Raw genomic sequence first — 23,027 nt, forward strand, 5'->3', positions numbered from 1 at the left:
GGCTGCGGCAGCGGCCAACTGCCGGTTCTCCTCCCGAAGAGCCCGCGCTTCAGATACATCTTTGGCGCGCGCTGCTTTTAACTTGTCGTTTTCACGACAAAGCAGCTCGACGCGGGGCTGCGTCCGGGCCTGGAGAACCCGAAGCTCATTGGTTAGCCTACCCTCTTGGTAGCTAGCCATGGCTTCCCCCAACGCACCATGAGGAGCAGCGTGGCGAGCCCAGTCCACGCACTCCACAGGGGTGCAAAGGGTTGTTCCTCGGCGTATGTTCCATCTTGGAACATACACTTCATTGGAATCCGACACTGCAAAAGAAACAAAGGCAGTTAGGAAAAGATGATAAAAATATATAAGGGAAAAAGAACCCTACGTACCTGTAGGGTCAATAACAGGCCGATAGCCGCCAGACCCATCACCCGAACCTAAAGGAAATCCATCCAACAGGTCAGGCAGACGGGAAGGTGGCATAGATCGGCGGGAAGCCCGGCGCATACCTGATGGTTCGGCCGTCGGTGCCGGGGGCGCAGGCATAGTGGCAGCCGCTGTGGTTGCCATTGTTGGCGCCGCCTCCTCAGCAGCAGTAACCGCCGGCTCCGTGAGAGATGCTGTAAAAATTGCACTCACAGCCGGCGGAGACATCTTCTCAGCCGGAACAGCCTCAGGAAGGCTGGAACCAGCGGAAGCAGGCGCAGGCGCCTGGGTCGACGCCTCGGGAAGGCTGACCGAGCCTACCGTCATTGGCGGGGGAATACTCGCTCCAAATCCACCCTGGAATGCGTTAACATCCACACCTGCACAAACAAAAGTGTTAGAAAAATGTATTTGAAATAAATTTAGACAAGAATCATGATGGTACTTACGGGGTCTCTTGAGCTTGAACGTACGGACGAGCGGGGGCGAACCCGAGGGAACCGGCCTCTTGACACCGGTAACCGTCGTCGTCGTTTCCTCCCCGGAGGTAACAGCTATAGCCTCCGGAGCGGTGGTCTCCTCACCACCGGGTTTCCCCGCCACTTCTGCACTATCTGATTCTGAGTCAGATAGGACTACCGGGTCGGCCGTAGAGGCGACCTTCTCCTTGCCTTTCCCGACGGCAGCCTTCTTCTTCCGCACCAGCGGAGGACCTTCTGCGGATTCCTCAGAAGAAGACATGTTAACTCCAGCAGCAGGCACAGCATTGAGGGGTTCAGGATAGAAGATAGGCTTACCTGGCCGTCGGTGGCTCAAGATCTCTTGGCCCGGCGGGTAAACCTCCACGAACCGACCCGCGGTCTGCTCTAAGATGGGCAACTCGTTCTCGTCCAGAGCACGAGTACCCATCCGCGCAGGACCATCTTCCTCCCGCGGATTCAGGAGCGACTGAAGATCGTTACCCTCTGAAATCAACAAGAAAGTTAGAAAAAATCGAAGTCAGCAAAAAGAAACAAGACATACCATAAGGGACAGAGTTCGAACCATATTCGAGGACGATCGGAACCTTATCCGCATTCGCCGCCTTCCACACCCGGCTCATCCCCAGCATCACCATCGCCGACTCCGGAAAACGGAAAACCGGGGACTGGACCCGGGATATCTTCGCGAACCATTCCGCCTCCTCATAGTTGATGGCGGGAAGGTTCGGAAGCGTCTGGCCATTCTTGAACTTCATGGCAATGGGGATGGCTCGAGCGGATATGAAGAAGAACTCTCTTCTCCATGAGCGAAGACTCCGCTCGGTGGTACACATCTTTAAACCCTTGATACGGGTTGTAAGAGTGTACCACCCTTGGATGCACCTCCAAGTATAGAAGGTCATCAGGCGGTCAACGAGGGGCTCAAGGCCCAGTATCCGGCACACCCACTCAAAGTGCCGGACCTTGGCAATGGCCATGGGGTGCACCTCTGTCAGGTGCACACCGTGCCTCTCTAGGACACGGTACACAAACTTTGTCAACGGAAACCTAAGGTTCCCGTAGACAAAGAATGCAGCATAAACCCCGATCTTGCCACTAGGGGCATCGTACACAGTATGGTGGGGCTCAGGAAACTCAGGCTCGAGAGACTCGAGCATGAACTTCCTGACGATATACTGGTACAGCTCGACAGGAAGAGAACACTGGCATTCGCCAGCAGTCTTCTGATCATCAGCATCGTGAGAAGACATGGTGGAAGAAAGAAGAGATTTCAGAGTAATGCTTTACCGAAAAAGAGAAATTCGCCGGAAATTACTGGAGAAGAAGAGATGAAAGTGGAAAGTGTGAATTGCAAATAACCCACTCCCCCTTTATATAGTAATCGCAATTAATGCGATGAATTTAATACGGAAGAGAGAGAAATCAAAGGTGCAATGAAACTATGACGCGTGGCAAAGGCAAGCTGGCAACAGCTGTCAAAAGGACGTGTGCCAGAGATTTCGCGGCTACGCGCCCGAAATCCCGTGCCCACGCGCCTGAAATAGCAACTGGAATGACCACATAATGTCATGTCGCCATAACTTCTGGCACGTCCTGACACAGTCAGAAGAAACCGTCGCACGACGTTTGAGGTATTGGGTTGTTATCCATCCACCAACTCTTCAAATTTCAAAATTTAAAAATTTGAAGACTAAGGTTCAAAAAAGTAAGCGGGAAAATACCCCTTACCTTGGCAAATAAGTAACCATAAGCCGGGTGTGGGTACAGTGTAAAGGCAAAACCCTTCACATACCTAACACCCGCAGGGAATTGAAGCCAAAATATTTGGCAACCAAGTAACCATAAGACGGGTGCGGGTACAGTGTAAAGGCAAAACCCTTCACATACCTAGCACCCGCAGGGAATGGACGCCAGGAATACCTTGGAAGTAAAGTAACCGTAAGACGGATGCAGGTACAGTGTAAAGGCAAAACCCTTCACATACCTAGCACCCGCTGAGAATTGAAACCAGGAAGGATCTTCTGGGCAATGCTTGTGAAAACGGAAATAATATCCCCGCATAGCGGGAACATCGAGTACTACGTTGTTTGAGGCTCCAAGATGGAATTGGTGGTTTAAACATAATTGATCACTATGTTCAAAAACTACCAGAACCACAGGGAGAATCCGCACAACTAAGACTCAATGCTCCTGACTTGCGAGGAGGTTACAGACCTACCCGCATCATACCCAAAGACCAAGCAGGAAACTCGGGAATTTCTGCAAGTGACAAGGACTTCCGGTGGAAGAACCCCCATGGAAAACCTTACAAAAACCCCTTTTCAAAACCCTTTGCTTAAGTCCAAAAGTTCACCTCACTTTATTAGACATTCGTGAGAAGAACATTGGACTGGGGGGACTTGAAGAGGTAGGTCCCAGCAGGGCTCAGTTGGTCCCGCATGACTCACCTTGAACAGGGATGTCTGCGCAAAGACCATCTACTCCCGCAGGACCCACCATGCTCAGAGAAGCCTACGCGCAGTATGCAAGCTGCATACGCAGGGAAAAGCCTCCCAATGGTAAAGTAACCCGCCTGTTCCCGCAGTTGCGGATACAAGCCATCAGGGAAGGCTACCCGCACAGCATAGCTACACGCATAAGGCTTAACACTTACAAATATTCAGTGTCACCTGAAAGAATGAGCAAAGGCGGGAGGGGGAAAACTCCCGCCAAAATGGGCCAGTCCGTATGGAGGATCTTTTGCGTGATACCTGACGAGGTAAAGACAAAAGATCTGACCAAGAATGCGACAGCTCACTGACAGCAGCGTGGCAGACAGCACGCCACAGCACTGTGACCAATAGCCGCCGCCTGCCCACCAACTCCTGCCAGACCACGTGCCTAGCCTGCAGTTGGTAGAAGACGAAGAGTGCACGGCACGCCTGCTCTGTGTCAGCCGCTACCTATCCACCACTCACAGGTAGGGCACGTGCATAGGTTACAGTTGGTAGCGTGTTGGGCCGGCTAAACCCCTTGGAAACCCACCTTCGGCTATAAAAGACAGCAAATGGTATTATCATTTCATCATCTACTATCTCGTATAACTTACTTGATAATTGCTCTAATAGTATTCATATACTTTTATATTTAAAGAGCAATATAGACTGATTCTCACGCCGGAGGGTGGTCACAAGGAGGAACCCCCCCCCCCTTCTCAGTGACGAGCTCACGGTGTCTGTTTTGCAGGTTCCCTGAAGTACAACTTACTCTGCTGGACCTAACCTTCGAGGGAAACATTACTTAGCCCCCAGATTACCCATAATCTGCCCGGGGTCACTTAGTGTTTCTTCAGTAATAGAATCGGATGGACATGGAGATGCATTTTAATAGGTTTGGGAGGGGTGGCGGTTATTAATTTTGACGGTTAAAAGTGGTTTGGTGAAACGACACAACTTTAAATGGGCGGGCCACTGGATCCTCGGACCCTTCCCTGCTTCCGCAGAACATAACTTCGGCCGGAGGGCCACCGGACCACCCGAATCCTCCCTTGGTCCCGCCGATTTTTAGATCAGTTAAGGTTCAAGTCATGTAATGTTTCCACGCAGGCTCATCACCTGACGTGGTAGTGCCAGCGCTCTCGCTTTCCCATATACAGCCATCATCGGTGAGGAGAATGAATCGATATTGTGGTGTATTTATAGGTTTGGGAGTGGAGGCGGTTATCATTAATTACCGTTATGAAGAATAGACACGACTGTTGTTTTGTTTTCTAAAGGGTGCCATGAAACGACACTATAACTGAGAGGATGTGAAATTAAACACGGTCCTAATTAAATATTAATTTTTACTGTTTGTTGTTTTTTAATCGATAATATTTAACAAATAATAATAATAATAATAACCGTTTCCATTTTTAAAAACTGTGGCGGTTACACTTTGGCTAAATATTGTGGATTAAGAAAATAAATTAAAAGTCATGGTTCAAATCAATCAATCATGCCCAGTAAAATCCCACCGACAGCAACGCTATAAGTAGGGTCTGGGGAGGGTGGGATGTAGGCACACCGTACCTCTATCCAAAGGAATAAAGAGGTGGCTTCCAGAGAGACCCTCGGCTCTAAGTACATGTGTATGAAGCAAAATAAAGGAAATCAAAGTTTAACAGTTATATAAAAACTACTACTAATTATAATAATATTAATAATAAGATCACAGTTTAACAGCTATATAAAAGCTAATAATAATTATAATAATAATAATATATGTAAGGGAAATACCATTATGGTATGTGACCTAAATAAGTTAAGTCTAAGCCCTAAGGTATTCAATTCTCTCTAAAAATCCTTAACTTTAATTCTACTTCTCCACGAATTCCTATCCTCAACCATGTCCTCGGAGAGGTTTAGGTCTATCAAATCATGCATAATCCTCTCATCCCAAGTCAATTTCGGTTGTCCTCTACCCCTCCTCCCCTCTATAGTAATGTTTTCTACGGATCTAACAGGATTCGTCGACTGTCTTCTCTTTACATGTCCAAACCATCTCAATCTCCACTCTCTTATCTTGTCTGCTATGTTCGCCACCCCTAATCTCTCGCGAAACACAACGTTTCTTATTCGGTCTAGCCTTGTGTGCCCACACATCCAACGTAGCATTCTCATTTCTGCTACCTCCATCTTCCGCACTTGTGCCTTCTTGATGGCCCAACAATCTGTTCCATATAGCATTGCAGGTCTAACTGCCACCCTATAAGAATTTTCCCTTTAGTTTAGTCGGGAAACTCTTGTCGCACAATATACCTGTGGCTGCTTTCCATCTACACCATCCTACCTGAACTCGGTGGGTCACATCACTGTCTAATTCCCCATCGCTCTGTACAAATGATCCTAAATACTTGAACTTCGTTACCTGCGGGACCACCTGCTCTTCAATTGTGATCTGTGCGTCTTCATTGTCGTTTATCCCACCAAAATCACAGTGGAGGTACTCCGTCTTAGATCGGCTAATCTTTAAACCTTTTGTCTCTAAGGTTGTTCGCCACTCCTCATGTGACATCTGCCCCATCCGACCCGACCCAGGTATCCGTTTTCTGATCCGATTCTTTTTATGATTTAAAATTTAATTATTTTCTTTTAAAAACTTGGCATTTAAAATATATATATATTACTAATAATATTTTCCTTCCCGCCTCTTCCTCTCTCTTCCTTTCCGCCGTCCCGTCCCTCTTCTTCTCTCCGCCTTCTTTTCCCTCTTGTTGCCGTCCAGCCTCTTTCTCTCTCTTGTCGTCGTTCCGCCCTTAAGCCTTGAACCCCCCCCCTTCTCTTTGTTTGTCCTTTGTTTCTTCCCGCCTAAGGTTGTCTGCGCAGCTCCACGCGCCAGACTCCTTACAAGGAAGCCTGCGTGAAGACCATCTGTTGCTGCGTTACGCGAGGCGAACTGTCCCCGCGACGCGCTAAGGATTTTAGTTCTTCCCGCGACGCGCTTAGAATTGTAGTTCTTCCCGCAGTGCGCTAAGGTTTGTTCTGTCTGCCTTCGCGCTCACACGCTCGATTCCTTCTCGCGTTAAACCCTTTTGAGTCTTTTCTTCTGTTTAATCTAGCCGTTTACTTTTGTGATGTCTTATCTTCTGAGCTTTTGACCTGACCTATCTTATGTCTGAAAAGTTACTTTCGGCGCAGCATGCGCACCAACCCCATTGGTTGGCAGAAAAAGTGACTGACATTATCTTTTGAGATCTGCTTTTCCATGCTTGACCAGTACCTTTATCTGACCCGCCCATGCTTTTACTGTTACCTGTCAGCTTTTCCCTTGTCCCCTGCAGCTGCCATATCTTTTGATATCTTTTGCTTTTGGATTCTTATGCTTTTTATCTTTTGCTTGATTTGTTATCTTTTCCCCCTTTCTAGGGATTGTGTTCCCTAGGGTTTCCCTATAAATAATAATGCTATTTTCTTAACACTACACACACAAATACTTATTATCTTTCTCTTCCTTTGCTCTCTGCCGTTGATCCTCTGCCGTCTCCTCTCTCTGCCTTCGTCCTCTCTCCTGTTCTGCCCTGTTTTCCGGTAATCTATAATATATAATAATTTGTTTAAGTTACTTATTAATTATGCTAACTTATAATCAAGACTTAAAACCAATCGTTAAAACAATAATCTTATTTATAGGTTAACTTGTGCTTGTTTAAAGTTGGTTCTTGCTTTATCTTTCACCGCACCGTTTATCAAGTGAGTAATCTCGTATCTAATCCATTTTTTATTTTTTAATGTTTTGGGATGTTCATGTGTTCGTACAAACTCGAGTCATAAACTTGTTTATGAACTTTAGTCGCGCAGTATCCCATGTGTTGAGGACGTTTACTTGGCTGTTTATTTGTATGTGTGTATCATTAACCGCTTTGTTCGGCCTATTCCGAAGTTTTCATGGATCCATTAGATGAACACGGGAGACCTATCGTTTACGGTTTTCTTTGTTTACACTTGCACAGATGTTTTTCTTGTTTTTGTGCTCTTTTGGGAGCACGGATTGAACTATGAACTATGATCTATTTAGGCTTGATCACAATCTGATTACACCCTTGTTAAACACCAGACATACACGTGTTGCGCGCAGTGATTATTGTTATCTATTATCTATTAAAGTTGATTTCTCACCAACACGCAAGTGTTTGACGTTTTATTTTAACACATGTTCAGGTTTGCTGTAGCTACATTTGGAGCTTGTGGACACGTAGGACGTTTTTACTTTTGGACCTAGATTAAAATGTATCAAGACAAGTTATTATTGTTCGAATATTTTTGTCTTATAATATATTGATAAATGTTGATTTATGTTATCTTGTGTTTACGTTGCGCATGCGCGAATGAATATATTTATTAAATATTGACACCCAATAGTGTCACGAGTAATGAAACAATATGTGGCGCCCCGATGTATAATCCGCCTTTGGTCGGGGTGTTACAGATTGGTATCAGAGCTCGTTGACTTTAGGATAGGTGGTTAGACGTAACGGCCTAGAATACCTAAGAGTCCCTTCTCGCGCATGAGAGAAATCTCATGTTTGCGCGCTTATTGTTAATTACTCGTTATTTATAAATATGCTTGCGCAGACGCAGCGTATGGTTTTATGTTTTATTTCGCGATATTTCGATTATTGCTGAATTTCGATTTTTATTGATTTTACTTACATATTCGTTTGTTGGGATGGAAAATCCGAAAAGTCATGGTGATACATGAATAGTTGATTTTCAAATTCCATTTACGATTATGTTCTGAGGTTGGAGACTTGAAAAGTCATGGTGATACATGAATTGTCAACCTCCAATACTCATTTTCTTGTATATTTTATAGAGGATTGAAAAGTCATGGTGATACATGAATCGTCAATCTCCAATACTCGTTTACTAGTCATTTTAAATTGAGAATTCGGAAAGTCATGGTGATACATGAATTGTCGATTCTCGATTCGAATTTGTTATCTGTATTAAGTTTGCATTCAAATTCATGTTTTACTTTAACTGTTGATGGTATCTAACCCCGCGAAACCAAGCTTTATAAGATTATACTTTGCGCTAAGATATTAACAAAATTAAAACTTTTATAGAATGCCTCCGCTATCTCGCCGTCATCAGAGGAGAGAAGCCTCGCACAGGCGTAGACAGCAACGTTCCCAGGAAATGGCCGCCGCAATAGCCCAAGCTTTGAGCCAAAACAATACCAACCCCTCCGGTTATAACATTAAGTCCTTTAATGCGGGTAACCCTCCGAAATTCACAGGGCTTGAAGGAGCCACCGTGATGCTCCAATGGCTCGAGAAGATTGAAAACACTTTCCTCCATACCCAATGCCCTCCTGACAGACGAACCCTATATGCTTCCAGTGTCCTGGAATCTAGAGCGCTTACATGGTGGAATGGAGTAGCTCATGCGCGTGGCGCAGAGGCTGCTTCTAGCCTACTTTGGGAGGAATTCAAGGAAATCTTGACGCGAGAGTTCTGCCCTCCCAACGAAGTAAAGCGCCTGGAGGAAGAATTTTGGAACTTGAAGCAGTACAGTGGCGAAGCGCGCGAGTACGCGACGCGCTTCCACGAACTAAGTTTGCTTGTCCCACACCTAGTTACCCCTTCCCGCCGAGCCATCGAGAAGTTCCTTGGGGGTCTCCCCATGGAAATTCAAGATTCTGTATGGGCCAGAAACCCAGTAACCCTCTCTGACGCCATTGAGTTGGCCGCTGTGCTCAGCGACAACCATGTCAGAGCAGGAACCCTGTTCCTGCGGGGAGCTGAGAAGACCAAACCCACCAAGACTGTCCCAGAACCAATAGAAACCAAACCAGAACCCTCAAACCGTAACAACCTCAAGCGCAGGCGCAAAGCCTATGCGCTTACCAGCCCACCCATTATCCAGCAACCCTACCAACCTCCAGTTTACGCACCTACCCCACTGTCAGCCTACCCAACTCCCCCCTATAGTCCACAACTATGCCTTAACCAATCCCGCACTCCCTGCCCCGCCACCTAAGAAACCTTACACAGGAACCCAACCCTTCTGCCCAACCTGTAGATTTCACCACCCAACCCAAACCCCGTGTCGACAATGTAACCGATGTGGCCGCGTTGGTCACTCTGCCGAGTTCTGTAGAGTCCCTCCCGCCAACCCAATCGAACAAACACCACCAACCTACCCGCAAAACCCTCAACCGACTTACCTTAATCCACGACCCAGGTCGTGCTATAACTGCGGTGATCCCAGTCATTTCCGGAACGCGTGCCCGAGACTACAAGTTCAGATTACGCAAGCAAATCCGGTTAACCAAATCTCGAACCAAGTGACGCGCGGACGAGCTTTTAATATAACCACGCACCAAGCGCAAGCGAATAATGACGTAGTTAATGGTACATTTTTGCTTAACGGACATTATGCTTCCGTACTTTTTGATACTGGCGCCGATAGAAGTTTTATTTCTCGCGCGTTTGAGCAGAAGCTTGCGCGACCGCGCGATAACTTAAAAGAAAATTTTTCAGTTGAATTGGCTAATGGTGAAACTGTTTTAATTAACTCCGTGATTAAGGATTGCACGCTTAACCTTAACGAAAACGATTTTCTAATCGACCTCATCCCCATGCCTCTTGGAAGTTTCGATGTTATCATTGGTATGGACTGGCTCTCGTATAATCGCGCCGAAGTTATTTGCGCCAAGAAGTTGATTCGCATTCCTCGAGAAAACGGTGATCTTCACATCTACGGCGAGAAACCCTCCAGTGGTCTTATGCTTATGTCTTGCGCCGAAGCCCAAAGACTCATGCGGAAGAAGTGTATTGCATTTTTAGCCCATGTGGTTAAACCCGATGAAGGAAAGAAGAAACTTCGCGAAATCCCTATTGTGCGTGACTTCCCTGAAGTTTTTCCCGATGATCTTCCTGGTATCCCTCCCGCTCGTGAAGTCGAGTTTCGTGTTGATCTTGTCCCTGGTGCTTCCCCCGTAGCCAAATCTCCTTATCGTCTTGCACCCGCTGAAATGCAAGAATTGGCAAGTCAACTTCAAGAGTTGACCGCTAAAGGATTCATTCGCCCTAGCTCTTCGCCCTGGGGTGCTCCGGTGTTGTTCGTTAAAAAGAAAGATGGTACGTTTCGCATGTGTATCGATTACCGCGAGTTGAACAAACTCACCATTAAGAACCGGTATCCCTTACCGCGTATTGACGACCTCTTTGATCAACTCCAAGGTGCCTCTTGTTTCTCCAAGATCGATCTCCGCTCTGGCTATCACCAGTTGCGCATCCGCGATGAAGATATTCCCAAGACTGCTTTTCGTACTCGCTATGGCCATTTTGAATTCTTGGTCATGTCCTTCGGTTTAACCAACGCACCCGCCGTTTTCATGGATCTAATGAATCGGGTGTGTAGGCCTTTCTTAGATAAATTCGTGATTGTGTTTATCGATGATGTTCTGGTGTATTCTAAGACCAAGGCCGAGCATGAGCAACATCTTCGGTTGGTGTTGCAAAAGCTTAGAGCCGAGCAGCTCTTTGCCAAGCTCTCCAAGTGTGAATTCTGGTCTGATGAAGTACAGTTCCTTGGTCATCTTGTAAACAAGATGGGTATTCATGTCGACCCATCCAAAATTGAAGCAATCAAGAACTGGATTACACCGACCACTCCTACCGAAATCCGTTCCTTTTTGGGCTTAGCTGGTTACTACCGGCGATTTATTTCGAACTTCTCAAAGATCGCATTGCCTTTAACAGCTCTGACACACAAAGGTAAACCGTATATTTGGGGCTCGAAACAAGAAGAAGCCTTTCTAACGCTCAAGCGTTTGTTGTGTGAAGCTCCTGTTCTTGCGCTACCTGAGGGTAATGAAGATTTTGTCGTGTATTGCGATGCATCCAACCAAGGTCTCGGTTGTGTTCTTATGCAACGAGGCAAGGTTATCGCTTACGCATCAAGGCAACTCAAGGTTCATGAAAAGAATTATACAACTCACGACCTCGAACTAGGCGCAGTGGTATTTGCCTTGAAGATCTGGAGACACTACCTTTATGGTACTAAGTGTATCCTCTACACCGACCATAAAAGCCTTCAGCACATCTTTGACCAAAAGGAACTCAACATGAGACAACGCCGATGGAACGAACTCATCAGCGATTACGATTGTGAGATCCGGTATCATCCTGGTAAGGCTAATGTGGTAGCCGATGCGCTCAGCCGAAAACCCTGCCAGCTTAACTGTATCTTGCCGCGCACCCAGCTTCACTTCGCGCCGATTCAGAGCAATCTTGAATCACGCATTCGTGACGCGCAGCGCGCATCCATCAGTAATGGTAACCTTCGCGCCGAGTTAGCGTGTGGCGCGGAAGCTCACTTTGTCCCTAATCTAAGTGGAATTCTCTGCTATCTAAATCGCATCTGGATCCCCAATGATGAGAATCTTCGCTCTGTCATACTGAGTGAAGCGCACAAATCTCGGTATTCAGTTCATCCTGGTGCTGACAAAATGTACAAAGATTTGCGCCTTTCTTATTGGTGGCCCGGTATGAAAAAGGATATTGCTGTGTTCGTAGCTAAATGCCTGACTTGTTCCAAAGTAAAAGCTGAACATCAACGCCCATCTGGTTTGCTAGAACAACCAGAAATTCCTACGTGGAAATGGGAAGGTATAGCGATTGACTTTATTACCAAGTTACCTTTGACAGCAAGCAAACATGATAGCATTTGGGTAATAGTGGATCGTTTGACTAAGTCTGCTCACTTTCTGCCCATTCGTGAAAACTACCGTGTTGAGCAACTTGCGCATCTATATGTCAAGGAAATTGTCTGCCGTCATGGTACTCCTTTGAGCATCATATCCGATCGCGATGGCCGTTTTATATCCCGCTTTTGGAAATCTCTCCAAACTGCGTTAGGAACTCGTTTGGACATGAGTACTGCATATCATCCTCAGACTGACGGACAGTCTGAGCGAACTATTCAAACTCTTGAGGATATGCTCCGATCTTGTGTTCTTGATTTTGGAGGTAATTGGGATTCACACCTACCTCTGGTCGAATTCTCTTATAATAACAGCTATCATTCCAGTATTGGTATGGCCCCATTTGAAGCACTTTACGGTCGTAAGTGCCGCTCCCCGATTTGTTGGAGCGAAGTGGGTGAAGTTCAAATCACAGGACCCGAACTTGTTCAAGAGACAACCGATAAAATCGCCAAGATCCGTGATCATCTGCTGACTGCCAGAAGCCGACAGAAGAGTTACGCAGATCGCAGGCGAAAGCCTCTCGAATTTCAAGTTGGTGATCTTGTTCTCCTCAAAGTGTCGCCCTGGAAGGGTGTTGTCCGCTTTGGGAAGAAAGGTAAGCTTGCTCCTCGTTATGTTGGTCCATTCAAGATTCTCGTGCGTGTGGGAAAAGTTGCCTACAAACTAGACCTGCCGCCCGCGCTCAGCAATGTGCATCCAACGTTCCATGTTTCCAATCTCAAGAAATGTTTAGCTGACGAGAACCTTCACATTCCACTTGATGAAGTTCAAGTTGATGAATCCATGCATTTCGTTGAGAAGCCTGTTGAGATTATGGATCGCGAGGTTAAGCAAACCAAGCGCAGTCGTATCCCTATTGTTAAAATCCGCTGGGAGTCCAAGCGCGGAGCCGAGTTTACATGGGAAAGGGAAGATCAAATGAAGATCAAGTACCCGCACCTGTTCTCTGCGCAACCTACTTCGGGATAAATTTCGGGACGAAATTTCTTAAAGTAGGGGAGACTGTGACATCTGCCCCATCCGACCCGACCCAGGTACCCGTTTTCTGATCCGATTCTTTTTATGATTTAAAATTTAATTATATTCTTTTAAAAACTTGGCATTTAAAATATATATATATATTACTAATAATATTTTCCTTCCCGCCTCTTCCTCTCTCTTCCTTTCCGCCGTCCCGTCCCTCTTCTTCTCTCCGCCTTCTTTTCCCTCTTGTTGTCGTCCCGCCTCTTTCTCTCTCTTGTCGTCGTTCCGCCCTTAAGCCTTGAACCCCCCCCCCCCCCTTCTCTTTGTTTGTCCTTTGTTTCTTCCCGCCTAAGGTTGTCTGCGCAGCTCCACGCGCCAGACTCCTTACAAGGAAGCCTGCGTGAAGACCATCTGTTGCTGCGTTACGCGAGGCGAACTGTCCCCGCGACGCGCTAAGGATTTTAGTTCTTCCCGCGACGCGCTTAGAATTGTAGTTCTTCCCGCAGTGCGCTAAGGTTTGTTCTGTCTGCCTTCGCGCTCACACGCTCGATTCCTTCTCGCGTTAAACCCTTTTGAGTCTTTTCTTCTGTTTAATCTAGCCGTTTACTTTTGTGATGTCTTATCTTCTGAGCTTTTGACCTGACCTATCTTATGTCTGAAAAGTTACTTTCGGCGCAGCATGCGCACCAACCCCATTGGTTGGCAGAAAAAGTGACTGACATTATCTTTTGAGATCTGCTTTTCCATGCTTGACCAGTACCTTTATCTGACCCGCCCATGCTTTTACTGTTACCTGTCAGCTTTTCCCTTGTCCCCTGCAGCTGCCATATCTTTTGATATCTTTTGCTTTTGGATTCTTATGCTTTTTATCTTTTGCTTGATTTGTTATCTTTTCCCCCTTTCTAGGGATTGTGTTCCCTAGGGTTTCCCTATAAATAATAATGCTATTTTCTTAACACTACACACACAAATACTTATTATCTTTCTCTTCCTTTGCTCTCTGCCGTTGATCCTCTGCCGTCTCCTCTCTCTGCCTTCGTCCTCTCTTCTGTTCTGCCCTGTTTTCCGGTAATCTATAATATATAATAATTTGTTTAAGTTACTTATTAATTATGCTAACTTATAATCAAGACTTAAAACCAATCGTTAAAACAATAATCTTATTTATAGGTTAACTTGTGCTTGTTTAAAGTTGGTTCTTGCTTTATCTTTCACCGCACCGTTTATCAAGTGAGTAATCTCGTATCTAATCCCTTTTTTATTTTTTAATGTTTTGGGATGTTCATGTGTTCGTACAAACTCGAGTCTTAAACTTGTTTATGAACTTTAGTCGCGCAGTATCCCATGTGTTGAGGACGTTTACTTGGCTGTTTATTTGTATGTGTGTATCATTAACCGCTTTGTTCGGCCTATTCCGAAGTTTTCATGGATCCATTAGATGAACACGGGAGACCTATCGTTTACGGTTTTCTTTGTTTACACTTGCACAGATGTTTTTCTTGTTTTTGTGCTCTTTTGGGAGCACGGATTGAACTATGAACTATGATCTATTTAGGCTTGATCACAATCTGATTACACCCTTGTTAAACACCAGACATACACGTGTTGCGCGCAGTGATTATTGTTATCTATTATCTATTAAACTTGATTTCTCACCAACACGCAAGTGTTTGACGTTTTATTTTAACACATGTTCAGGTTTGCTGTAGCTACATTTGGAGCTTGTGGACACGTAGGACGTTTTTACTTTTGGACCTAGATTAAAATGTATCAAGACAAGTTATTATTGTTCGAATATTTTTGTCTTATAATATATTGATAAATGTTGATTTATGTTATCTTGTGTTTACATTGCGCGTGCGCGAATGAATATATTTATTAAATATTGACACCCAATAGTGTCACGAGTAATGAAACAATATGTGGCGCCCCGATGTATAATCCGCCTTTGGTCGGGGTGTTACACCTCAAGCCTCATGTTTAGATCTTGTTTTTTCTCAGCAAGTAACACAATATAGTCTGCGAACATCATGCACCACGGGAGAGTCCCCTGAATCGACTTTGACAACTCATCCAAGACTACTGCAAAAAGAAACGGGCTCAACGCTGACCCCTGGTGAAGACCTACCTCTACAGGAAAGAAATCAGTATCCCCCACTGGCGCACGGACACTTGTTTCACTCCTGGTATACATATCCATAATTATCTCTATGTATTTCCTGGGCACTCTTCTACCCTCCAAGCACTCCCAGAGCACCTGTCGTGACACACTGTCGTAGGCCTTTTCTAGGTCAATAAACACCATATATAGATCACGCTTCTTCTCCCTATACTTTTCCATTAATCTTCTTATAAGGTGTATTGCCTCTGTGGTGGAACGCCCCGGCATGAAGCCAAATTGGTTGACCGTAACCTGAGTTTCTCGTCTAAGTCTACCCTCAATCACTCTTTCCCATAGCTTCATAGTATGACTTAGTAGTTTGATTCCTCGGTAGTTACCACAACATTGGGCGTCTCCTTTGTTCTTATAGATAGGAACTGCAACGCTGCTCCTCCACTGGTCTGGCATCTTACCTGATTTGAGAATACTATTGAACAGAGTAGTTAACCACATGACTCCTTCCTCCCCCAGACACTTCCACACCTCGATGGGTATGTTGTCTGGGCCAACCGCCTTAGACCTTCCCATCCTCCTAAGTGCATCCTTCACCTCTTCTCGTGTGATCCGTCGGCAGTAGCAGTTATTCGATTGTTGTCGTTGAAAGTTTGTGTTGTCATGTTCTTCTTGGTAAGCTCTCCCATTGTTAAAAGTCATGGTTCCATTTAATAATAACCGCATGGTGGTTTTAATTTGGCTAAATGGTACCTTTTCAATTGTAAATGTAGTGTGTATATATATATAGCAAGGTTAAAATAAGAAATAGATTTTTCCTAAAAAATGTAGAAAGTGTGTTTTCATCATTATAATTAATAAAACACACCGCATAATAAACACACCACCACTAAAATAAAACACACCGCACAATAAACACACTTTCCATATCCACCATTAGATCAACAAATTTAACACACCATATTACTTCTTACACTTTTTAGATACACTCAACTTCTTATTTTAACTCCACCCTATATATATATATATATATTATGTTTTGATATTTAGTGTTAAAAAACATGTTGATATATGCTAATAAATTGAGTGAAAGTTATTTTTTTTAATATAAAGAAATAATATTATATGAATAAATTGTATTTATGTTGAATAAAATGAAGAATATGTAAATAAAAAATAAAACTAAAGTAGTTTTTTTATCTTTTTGATTATTATATTTAAATTAGTTAGATATATTAATTAGAGAGAGATTTATTATGGTTATATTAGTTGTATTAATTGGAGAGAGTGTGTGCATTTATTGTTGCATTTACATTTTTTTTTTAAATATTTAAAACCTAAAATAAAACTAATTGCTCATATTCATTTCTCGCATTTCTCGCACTAATATCATTTCTCTCTTGAACTCAAACATATATATATATATATATATATATATATATATATATAGTATTAGGATCAAATACAAATCATTCTTAACACGAGAATAGTATGAACCAATTTGCTGTTATTATTAGGTTTGTTTTTATAAGTGTTTGTTGTTAGTTTTGGTTCGTATTTGTTGACTTTCGATTATGAGACGATATAAATATTTATTGATTACATTTTATTGTTATCAATATGTTTTTTTCTTATGTTGTTACAAGTATTTGTTGTTATTATTATGTTGTTAATTTTGATTCTTTTGTTGATATTATTATGGTTTTTCTTTATAATTATAAAACATTGCTTATATAGATTGGTATTGTAGTTGATATTGTTCCTTACGTTCTCACTTTTTGTAGATTGGTATTGTTTCCTACGTTCTTATGTTAAGATCATTTTATACATGATACATATATATATATATTAACATAAAGTAGATCACTATAAGAGACATCAAACATATATACAAATACAAACGTGTGATTGATAACACTATAAATTTCATAATTAAGTTATAATATCGGATATATCTAAACACTTACAATACCGGGCGTAATCGGACGAACATCGTCGGACGTTCACGAATACTATTGAACGGACTTGGCCCTTGTCCGTGTTCATCCGTTAAGCTTACCGAACAAATTTTTTTGTCTATGTCCGGTTAGTTTATTAAATGGACGGGGATAAACGAAATTTTTTTGTCTATGTCCAGTTCATTTATTAAACGGACTGAACATCCTATGGATGTCCGATTCGCTTATATCCCTAAGTTATGTTATGTTCTTTGAACAAAAGGGAAAAATGAAGATCTTTCTATTGTTAACAAACATATATTAATTTAATAGGCAACTCACTTTATTGTCAACTAACTTATAGCCTAACACATACCAAATTTAATATGAGCAGTATTTGGTAATAATAATTGACACTTTGAAATGAAGAAAAAAGCACTACATACATTATGATTATTTATATTTATTTAAAAACAATTTGTAAAAGGGGAAATATAACACGAAAACATAGTGGAAAAAGGCACCGAAAAGTAAACAACAGTGCTGTCTCTACATTTTTGACTTTATATTAATCAAATCGAAAAACCACTCAATTAAAGCATAATTATCCCTCCCCTTTAATCTTGCATGCATTCCTCTCACTTTCCTCACACACTCATGCCTCAACCCACTTGAAACAAAAACCGGACCTTTTTTTGTTCTTGTAGATATGGGTGTTGTAACTATGAGTGAATTGAAGCCTAGCATCTCAGGAAAACGCTCGTTTCGACCGAGTTCTAGTGCGCGACATGTCACCGAATGGTAAGGTTTCTTTCCGTGAATTCATTTTGGCAACGGATTGTGACATAAATCAGATTTGTCATGTTATTAATTTTGGTGAGGTGTTGTTGTCTGTAAGTATTGTTTGCCTTCAATGGAGTACATTTAACCAAGACGATTATAGATATGGTTGAGCTGGGTCGGTTGACCCCATTGATTGTATAAGTTTTCTTCGTTTTAGCATAATTTTCATATATATTTTGTTACCTATTTTAGTTTTAAATATTACGAAGAAATTTCTAGATCTGTCACTGAAAGCTTTTGAGTTGATAAAATCAACCAATTGCGGCAAATGCAACTGCGCTCGGTTGACAAATTCTTTGTCTTTGACACTCGAAAAACGAGATGATAACTTATGTCACTAGAGGATGATGATATCATAATCCGTTTATGCGTTTCAACCCCTAAACTTTGAATAAAAATTTATGTTTTTCATATAAATTTTCACTAGATGAAATTTTAGTTCACATTCTTCATATTTAGAGAGTCATGTTCATTCCTCATGCCTTTCTCTCCCATACATATTGTTCATCTGTTATAGAAAAATAACATAAAATTAATAATAACATTTTTTATTTAACAAAAAATATAATTTGCTTCTAATAATATTATAATAATATGTCCACCAAGGGACATATTATTTCAGAAAAGAATATTATTGATAAAAGTGAGCAAAATATTGATAAAAGGGATTTTGAGCTAGATTACAGTAACAAAGTCACCTTTACATATGCAAAGACTAAAAAAAAAAAAAATCACAAGCATAGAGTGTAAAATTTGGGATTTTCAAATTATTCCAAACAAGTTTTAGTGAGTCGACGTAAACAAACATGGCCAAGCAAACAGGATAACACATCAAGAATTTAGGATTGTGTCCCAGTAGGTCTTTAACCTTTAATTACTTGAACCCAATAATTTAAATAAATTGATGCAAAAACCAAAAATGTTCACTTCACTTCCCATGTACATGTTCAATCAAGCAGGCCCCTCACATGGTTTTTAGTGACAGGAAATTTATTTCAGTTAGGTTATACAAAAATACAAAAAAACATACTTTCGTGTTTAACGTACGGCTCACATGTTATGCCCTTAATTTCTTCAATTATAGACCAAAATCGTCAACTTTGGGTCCCTTATTAGTATCCCAGTTGTTCATCCTTATGTTTTCATCATTGTTTCTGCATGAAGTTCTTGGATTTTGGGTACAAGTACAACAACATTTCATTTTCCTGACGCTTGAATCTCTTGCGAAGAAGCATCGAACGTGTCCTAGCTAGATTCATGTGTGTTCTTCACTTGTTTTTAGTTGAAAAGTTTTTAATGAAAGATTTTTGTTATCTTGAGTTGTTGACGGATTGTTGTTTATAAATAACTAAAAGAATTATGCAACTCTTTTATTGTTTTTGAACGGCAAAGTTACAATACTCCTAATAATCCCGAACTTTTTTTACAGGCCGATATCTGATGCTTCTAGCGATTTAACAATAGATGTGGGAGCAACAAGTTTTGCACTTCATAAGGTAAGCGAAAACTGACCGGATCTAAAAATTTAATCGAAATTGATCATGAAACTTTATGTTTTAATTCCAAATGTAAAACCTTTTGCAGTTTCCTCTAGTTTCTAAAAGTGGGAGAATCCGAAAGATGTTAATGGAAGCGAAAGACTCAAAAACGCTACACCTAAATCTTCAAAATCTTCCAGGTGGATCGGAATCATTCGAGCTTGCTGCCAAGTTTTGTTACGGGTTGAACATCGAGATCAATCTAGTAAACGTTGCAAAGCTAAGATGCACGTCGCATTTCCTTGAAATGACTGAAGAATTCGCCGATAAGAATCTTGAGTTTCGCGCTGAAACATTCCTGAAAGAAACTGTTCTTCCTAACATAACAAATTCGATCACGGTTTTACAGCATTGTGAGGGTTTGTTACCAGTTTCTGAAGAGATAAACTTGGTGGGAAGAATTATTACAGCCATAGCGAATAATGCTTGTAAAGAGCAGTTAACTTGTGGGCTATCAAAGCTAGAAAGTAACTATCTTTCTAAACCAGTTTCGCAACCTGAATCGGATAACTGGTGGGGGAAATCGTTAACGGTCCTCAGCCTCGAGTTCTTCCAAAGGGTTTTGACAGCGGTCAAGACCAAGGGGTTAAAACAGGATATGATTGCAAGGATTTTGATGAATTATGCTCAGAATTCGCTTCAAAGTTTGTTTTTGAGAGATCCACAGCTCGCAAAAGGGAACTTTTCGGATCTTGATTCACAGAAGAAACATAGAATGATTGTTGAAGTGATTGTTGGTTTATTACCAACTCAATCAAGAAAAAGCACGGTTCCAATGGCGTTTTTGTCGAGCTTGTTGAAGTCTTCGATTATGGCGTCTACATCTACTGCTTGCAGGTCGGATTTGGAACGACGAATTGGGTTGCAACTTGATCAGGCGATACTCGAAGACATACTAATTCCGGCTACTTCTCATGGGAACAATCATGGCCAGCTTTATGACACTGATTCCATTTTCAGGATCTTTTCAATTTTCTTGAATTTGGATGAAGATGATGATGATGATAATATGATGAGGGATGAAAGTGAAATGGTTTATGATTTTGACACGCCTTCATCCCCGAAACAGAGCTCGATTGTGAAAGTTTCAAAGCTACTCGATTGTTTTCTTGCTGAAATCGCGATTGATCCAAACTTACAAGCATCAAAGTTCATCGCCCTTGCGGAGTTGCTCCCGGATCATGCTAGATTAGTGAATGACGGGTTATATCGAGCCATAGACATCTTTTTGAAGGTACACAATGTGTTTTCATGGACCATTATTTTAAAGTATATTTCAATTACCTGTTACCAATAATGGTAACAGGACATCGAAATGACATGCAAATGGATTGCGTTGAGCAACTTGGTGAAAGACTGCTTGCTCGCCACAATCATTTGATTTCCTTATAATAAGATAGATTTGTGGTTATATGGCAGGTTCATCTAAATCTAAAGGACTCGGAGCGTTACCGGTTGTGTAAAACAATCGACTGCCAAAAGCTAAGTCAAGAAGCATGTAGTCATGCGGCTCAGAACGAGCGTCTCCCAGTACAAATGGCGGTTCAGGTGCTCTACTTTGAGCAAATCAGGCTTCGAAATGCCATGAATGGCGGCCACAATCACCTCTTTTTTGGATCACTAAACTCCCAGTTCCCGCAACGCTCTAGTAGCGGTGCAGGAAGTGGGTGTATATCTCCTAGAGACAACTACGCGTCCGTTAGAAGAGAAAACCGGGAACTAAAGCTAGAAGTAACCCGAATGAGAATGAGGCTTACCGATCTAGAAAAAGATCATGTTTCAATGAAACAAGAACTCGTGAAGTCGCATCCCGCGAACAAGTTGTTTAAATCATTGACAAAGAAATTGGGGAAACTGAATGCTTTGTTCAAGTTTAAAGATGTTAGGGGCATTGGAAGCAGACCCAATTCCGAAAGCCGGTTCTTGTTTCAAAAAAGAAGGCATAACTCCATTGCATGATCGATTGCATACCCCCTGCAATTCCTATTTGCACTAGTGTGATTTGTGAATATGAAAGTGTGTATAGTAGTAGTGATTATTGTTTGTTGTGACTTCTTTTTGTGTTAAAAGTATTAAAGATTTGTTTAGAATAATTTGTAGACTTTGAATTCAAATTTTACACGAGTGTAATGTCTTTTGAGTAAGAAGTATATCAATATAGCAAACAAAAAAGAATAAAAGGGTATTAATTTCAAATATTATAAGAATGCATCATACTATTGTTTTATTAAAAAAATGATTATTAAAGCTAATGCATTCTTTTTGTTTTCAAAAGTGGTATGTGTGGGGTTGACAACCTTGGGTGGATTAAATTTTTTTAAAATACAAACATGTCATTCAAGGATTTAAGTTATAGAAAAAGAACACTAATATTCATTTTATCAACCGAATAGAAAAAATATAGTGATTTTTTATAAATTTGAGGAAAATTTGTTTGCTCATATTCATTTTTTTATTTTTGTTGAATTGGTGTAATGTATTTTAGTGAAGCACTGTAAGCCTACATTTATTTTACTGTAATGTTACGACGTCCTTATAACAATGTCTCCAACATAGATGTATCACAAGAAATTTTTGGTGGACTCGGTCCATTCGGTGATTTAAAGAAAAGAAAAGTGGTATTAGGCGATAGGCGGTTGACTAGAATTTAAGTGGTTTTAGGTAATTTGCTATCTTAGAGAACGGATTACCAGTACACGTCAGCTTACTTTCCATGTTTCTCTCCATAATATGATGGATGGATTGAGAATGATATTATTACCTATGATGCCGCTCACCTGTTAAACTTTTCATTGGGAAGATTGAAGTGGAGATGAGGACCACGGTTTAGGTACTTTAATGTGGACCACTGGGGAATCAATGAGCATGAGTTTACAGACGAGGAAACCAAGAGTGTGAGAAAGAAACTGTTAATAAATCTCTAGAGAATTGGGAAAAAAAATTGAAAAGTAGATGACCAAAATTAACAAATACTGTGAGGAAAAGCAAAACTCTATGGATTGTAGGTTCTCTTCCATCTTTGATTGGTGATTATAGATCACCGGTACTGTTGGATCTCAAGGTTTTTATTAATTTATTCATGGTGTAAGTTGTTTTGTGGTTATGCCTTTCAGTCATTACTCTTTATTTTAGTGGTTTGTTCAGAAAAAGCTGTATGAGTTGGTAGATGGACTCATTTGTCTTTCACGTTACTACAAGCATTATGTCATCAGCACTATAGTTGTTCTGTCCACTTTTGAGCTCTTAACTTTTTTATTGTGTCAAACTTATACATTATTGAAATAGTTTGCGATTTTTAAACCATAAGAGTGTTAGAGAACATATGAGACTAGTCCAAATACATTTTTAACCAACTCATTCCATCCACTATATCTCTCATTCTATTTCTAAAATTAAAAAATAAAATTAATAAAAAATGACATACAATATCTCATTCAATATCTTTATCTTGACCTTCTAAAATTTAACAAAAATTCACACACTACCCCACATTTAAAATGCTACT

General features: G+C 41.7%; 1 protein-coding gene across 1 annotated transcript; it reads left to right on the top strand.

Annotated features, from left to right (window-relative positions):
• Window positions 1–17,542: 17,542 nt before the first annotated feature.
• Window positions 17,543–21,725, top strand: LOC143534139 (BTB/POZ domain-containing protein At1g03010-like). Its single transcript, XM_077028714.1, has 4 exons — window positions 17,543–17,942; window positions 19,414–19,480; window positions 19,569–20,756; window positions 20,942–21,725. Exons 1-4 carry the CDS (start codon window positions 17,851–17,853, stop codon window positions 21,479–21,481), a joined length of 1,887 nt encoding a protein of 628 aa, XP_076884829.1. The 5' UTR covers window positions 17,543–17,850; the 3' UTR covers window positions 21,482–21,725.
• Window positions 21,726–23,027: the final 1,302 nt, after the last annotated feature.

The sequence above is a fragment of the Bidens hawaiensis genome, unplaced genomic scaffold (assembly GCF_021521415.1).
Source record: "Bidens hawaiensis isolate Kalapana, Puna unplaced genomic scaffold, B.hawaiensis_p1.1 tig00010069_1, whole genome shotgun sequence".
Classification (NCBI taxonomy): Eukaryota; Viridiplantae; Streptophyta; class Magnoliopsida; order Asterales; family Asteraceae; genus Bidens; species Bidens hawaiensis.

Coding starts and splice junctions, on each gene's coding strand:
- LOC143534139 (XM_077028714.1), top strand. CDS start 17,851: ATGGGTGTTGTAACTATGAGTGAATTGAAGCCTAGCATCTCAGGAAAA. Junction 17,943..19,413: donor GCGCGACATGTCACCGAATG/GTAAGGTTTCTT, acceptor CTTTTTTTACAG/GCCGATATCTGATGCTTCTA. Junction 19,481..19,568: donor CAAGTTTTGCACTTCATAAG/GTAAGCGAAAAC, acceptor AACCTTTTGCAG/TTTCCTCTAGTTTCTAAAAG.